The sequence below is a fragment of the Silurus aristotelis genome, assembly GCF_946808225.1.
Source record: "Silurus aristotelis genome assembly, chromosome: 4".
In the NCBI taxonomy this organism is placed as follows: Eukaryota; Metazoa; Chordata; class Actinopteri; order Siluriformes; family Siluridae; genus Silurus; species Silurus aristotelis.
This window is the reverse complement of record NC_139577.1, coordinates 20,725,512-20,730,296: the sequence shown is the minus strand read 5'-3', so window position 1 is coordinate 20,730,296 and position 4,785 is coordinate 20,725,512. Positions and strand designations below refer to the sequence as shown.

The 4,785-nt window shown below is 35.2% G+C and overlaps 1 protein-coding gene across 1 annotated transcript; it reads left to right on the top strand.

Moving 5' to 3' along the window:
* Positions 1–897: 897 nt before the first annotated feature.
* On the top strand, positions 898–3,940 carry soul2 (heme-binding protein soul2). Its single transcript, XM_083539540.1, has 5 exons — positions 898–1,030; positions 1,391–1,575; positions 1,689–1,815; positions 1,899–2,070; positions 3,187–3,940. Exons 2-5 carry the CDS (start codon positions 1,444–1,446, stop codon positions 3,359–3,361), a joined length of 606 nt encoding a protein of 201 aa, XP_083395666.1. The 5' UTR covers positions 898–1,030; positions 1,391–1,443; the 3' UTR covers positions 3,362–3,940.
* Positions 3,941–4,785: the final 845 nt, after the last annotated feature.

Genomic DNA, 4,785 nt, shown 5'->3' with positions numbered 1-4,785 from the left:
CTCCACCTGCTGTTTTCATTTTGAGTTTTTACATTTACATGCAAACACAAAGCTTGTGTAGAAATCCCCTTAAAAAATGAGTACCATCTTTACATCTATCCCTCTCTTCCCCTCGCCCGTCTTCTATCTCTCTCTCTCTCTCTCTCACACACCCACACCTAAGGTTTTCTGATTCTGTCATTTATCAGAGTGCAATAGGATACCTGGACTTTTTCATTTACTTACGGACCCATCAAATGGTTTTTAGCCTAAAACTGTTTACATCAGAGGCAAAGTCCATTATAAACAGTGGTGCTTCTTCTTAACCTTTTGTCAAGAGTGGAGAAGCTGGAATTTAGGAAAACAGGAAACATGTGTTTGGAGTGGTTACAATCAGGAATTGGTTTCTTTTTATGGACGTAATAGAAAGTGGTCTTACAATGTAGGTCGGAATTAACACGAGCCAAGACAATAAAATGCTCTTATTAATTTAACTGATCTTCCCCCTCTGTCTCTCACTCTTTCTTCTCGTTTCTTTCTTTCTCATTATCTAACTCTTTCTTTGTCTCTCTCTCTCGATCGCTCGCTCTCACTCTATTTCTTACTTTTAATTAGAATTAAAATACAAATAAAACGTTTATTATGTCACATAGACAATAAAAAAAATGTACAGCTCTGTGTTCCAGAATACGTCACTACTTTAAAATGCATCCATAAAATGCGTTGTATGTTAAAGGTGTCGCGACGCCCACTTTCCTCACGTGACTCTCCTTGTGCTTGTAACTATAGAACACTGTCTCCTTTAGCATGTGTAGTGTTCATTATAATTACGCAAATAATTACATACGTTTTTTTTTTCTTTTTTGAATACTTAAGTGCATTATTTCATTTTAACTTTCTTATACTTTTTTATATTTCATCCACCGTTGGGTTTTGGTAGGAAGCAGAAGATAAGATAAGCTTTTCCCCTCCTTTTTTTCGCTCGTCATCATTTCTTCCCTCTTAATAAGTAGAGCAGGTGCGGTGTTGGTAGTCGTTTGTTTGACCACAGGTGAGTATTATCCATATTCTTTTTTTGTTTGTTTAAGTATGTCTAACTGTTTTCAAATAAACTTAATTTCTAGTGTACATTATTAATCTTGCGAGTACGAAGTCTAATCTGATACAATGTGCAGGGAAGCAACCAAGAAAACACATATAATTAGATAAAACACGAACCTGAATGCGTTTAAAAAGTATGAAGAAGTGGGTGTGTGTGTGTGTGTGTGTGTGTGTGTGTGTGTGTGTGTGTGTGTGTGTGTGTGTGTGTCTGTGTGTGTGTGTGTGTGTGTGTGTGTGTGTGTGTGTGTGTGTGTGTGTGTGTGTGTGTGTAATGCAGCATTCATACTTTCTTTTTTTTTTTTTTTTTCAGGCTCGAGCTGTTCACATAACATTCCAGCTAGAAGTTCTGGTCATTTTGGAAAAATGAAGACCACAATGATTTTCCCATGTTGTGTTCTCCTTATGGCCTGTTTTTCTCCTGGAGGATGTTGGGAAGCACCATGGTTTTGTCATGATTACATATGTCCAGTTTACACTGTTGTAAATACATATGAGGTAGGATTTGCCACTGAATGTTGTCCACTGATGTTTTGATTTTATGTAAATCATAGTCAGTAATATCATAAATCTATAAACATCTATTTATTTTCTGTTTGGTCGATAATCAGAGTTTTGAGGAGCGTCTGTACGAAGCCAGTCAGTGGATTACTACAGATATTTCAAGCACCAAAGCCAGTGACGTCCAAGAAGGCTTTTGGAAACTCTATGACTTTATGCAAGGGGAAAATAAGGAAGGTAATGACAATTCTGAAATATAAGAGTGACAAATGTGATGCTTGTGATACAGTACATCTTAAAAGCTTGTAACGTTTTTTTAGGAATGAAAATTACTATGACCATGCCGGTATTGGTGTCAGTACGTGAGGGAGTTGAGAATGGGGATAGTCAAGTGTCAGTCTCCTTCTTAATCAGTGCAGACATTGTCCCCCCTGAACCTAATGATGAGACCATCAAGTATAAAAACCTACCCTCTGCAACAGTGTATGTAAGGTAAGACCAAGTATATACTGTATACTATATATATATATATATATAGACACACTGTATACATATAGATGTTTCAAAATTCTCCATATAAAATATTACTAAAATTTATAATATATATATTTTTATTACTTTTTAAAACACAGAGTTGTCGCCAGTGTCATGTCCTTGCAATTATTATTGTTAAATTGCATTGAAACCTTGCAACAGCAACCTGATCCAGCCCTGAAACTTATTTCACTATGTTCTTTTGTCAAGGGCATTTTTAAATACCAAGCTGTTTTGCAGCAGTAATACCAGTGACACAATTATCTTAATATCAGTGTGTTTGGGTGAAGGTTACAGATTACATATAAGGTTAAGATGACTGATTGATCTATTTGTGAAATACACTTAAAATCATAAGGCTACAGTTTCTTCGATTGTGTTTTATAAAGTGACTTACAGACATTAAAAAATACCTATAGTTTTATACCAAAACATTATTTCAAGTTATGTTTAACTCTTCTAAAGTAATCCAAAAATAAACAAAAAGGGAAAAAACACATGATCAGAATTGAATATTTCCAGGATTCTTTTATGAGGGCTTTTTTTATCTGTCTGTCTTCTGAATCTTCTCTGTATATACTATCTTCTAACTGCTTCATATTAACATCTTGAAGAGCACTTTACAGTCTTGACCATTGATTCATTCCATTATAATAATAATGGTCTTCTTTCTCAGGCTATATTTGAAATACAGTATTCCCCTGCTTTACTGCAGTTCGAATCTCGCGCCAGTTTACAGCGGAATTGCATTTGCCACATAACTCATTTGTTAAGCTGATTTTCCCGATGTCTTGCGGTTAGTACGATAGACCAAAAAACTTATAGGGAATTGTTTTTATGGAGTTTTATGTTAAAATAATGAAATAAAAATATAATTATTAATTATAAAATTAAATAAATGTTAATACAGTACAGTACTGTATACATAAAATAGCTTTTTTTGGGGTGGTGTCCATCTATCGCAGTTTTTTATTTGTTGGTGGTTTAGGAATTTAACTACCGTGATAAACGTGGGATTACTGTAATTGTTTAAATCATTTTATTGCTTTCAAACTAATGCCTTATATCCGGCAGGGTGTTTGACGGATTTGCATCTGAGGTCAATGGGCTGGAGAATGTGGACAAACTGAAGAAGGATGTGCAAGCTGCAGGGAAACTATTTGACAAGACAAGGTTCGAGGGGGCTGGATATGATTCTCCATGGACACTCATTAACAGACACAATGAAGTATGGATCTATGCTGTCTGAGTAGCATTTTACCAGTTGTGAATCACAGATATCACATTACTGTTACAAATGAATAATCTCTTAATGAACTTATTTTTCCTATGTGCAATAGCCTGTATTACTCATACTATAATTGTAAAAACTTTAAGGCAAAACACATGTGGATAAAATAGTTTTTAAAAAATGGCTTCTTTCAAAGTGTTTCTTCAAAATTTTAATTCAAGCAAAGGTTTGAATCTTCTTTTTTAGTATTTTTTGAAAACAGACAATAACATATTACGCATGGAATTATTGGTATTTCCTTTACTGGCTGCAATGTGTTCTTGTAAAATGACCTCTCTTCAGTTCATAAATTAGTGTCAAATGTTGACCTGTAGAGCCTGCAGGACCTGTTCATCTTGACTGTCAAAAGTCTGTTCCTGTAGTGCATTTGGTATTAAGTGTTTAAGCTTGTTGAAGACGGACCCATTAAAAATCCTAATTATTATCATTTTAGGGGAAGTGTGTTGAAAGGGAAACAGTTAAAGCAGCTGAAATTTCAGAATGAAAAGCTGTGTAATTATTCATGATTGACACACATGAATGTGATTGCATACATTAGTTTGGACTGAATTCTATAAAATATATTTTCATCAACTTAAGATTGATATAAAAATAGACCAATTACAATATATATTTTTAAGACGTCCCTCATGGTTTTAGTTTTACTATTTTAAAGAAGACATATTTCTTATAATTATATAATTATAGGAAAATTAAGAAATATACAATGTTTTTTAGGGTGTTTTAATTTGGTTACAATGAAAATGCCTGAACAACACAAAAAAAAATATAAAAAAATAAATTTGTTGTGAAGATATTTCTTGACTTATGTGTTTAAAAATGATGAGTATGAAAATAATGTAGATCAGTCAGCTTTATCAAGTCTGACCTGAAATGCAGTGTTGAAACTTCTCTATCAACAGACTGATCTGTAGGTAAACACCCTGATGAAAATCTCTAGGTTAACTCTGAGAAAATAAGATGCTGCGTTGAAAAGCTTTGGGAACATGCCCGAGTGTTCACGCTTTGAAATAATGTGTGTAATCAGTCAAATATTAGACGCTGGCCGTTACCGGTGGGGTGACGTCTCGACCAGAAGGTATTAAACGCATATCGAGTTAAGGCAGTGGCAGCTTCTATAAGGGAGAAGGAAGCACTGCAGGACGCCGGAGGTGTGGCATGGAGACGCAGCATCTCATTCCCTCAGGAAACTAGGGTTACATACATAACCTAGAGATGTTCCCTTTTAGGAACATCCTTTCAAGCTGCATCGAAATGCGTTGGGAACGAGTGTTGAATCACGCCAGACTGCGGTCTAGGTTATAGAACCGCACGAAGGTCAGCGTCGTGGACCAACACGCAGCGTTACATCTGTCTTGGAGGGGAACTCCAGAGAACCAAGG

What these genes read in the sequence shown, in the direction of transcription:
- soul2 (XM_083539540.1), top strand. Translation starts at nt 1,444, where the DNA reads ATGAAGACCACAATGATTTTCCCATGTTGTGTTCTCCTTATGGCCTGT. An exon ending in CTGTTGTAAATACATATGAG is followed by an intron (nt 1,576 to 1,688) that starts GTAGGATTTGCC and finishes GTCGATAATCAG; the next exon opens with AGTTTTGAGGAGCGTCTGTA. An exon ending in GCAAGGGGAAAATAAGGAAG is followed by an intron (nt 1,816 to 1,898) that starts GTAATGACAATT and finishes ACGTTTTTTTAG; the next exon opens with GAATGAAAATTACTATGACC.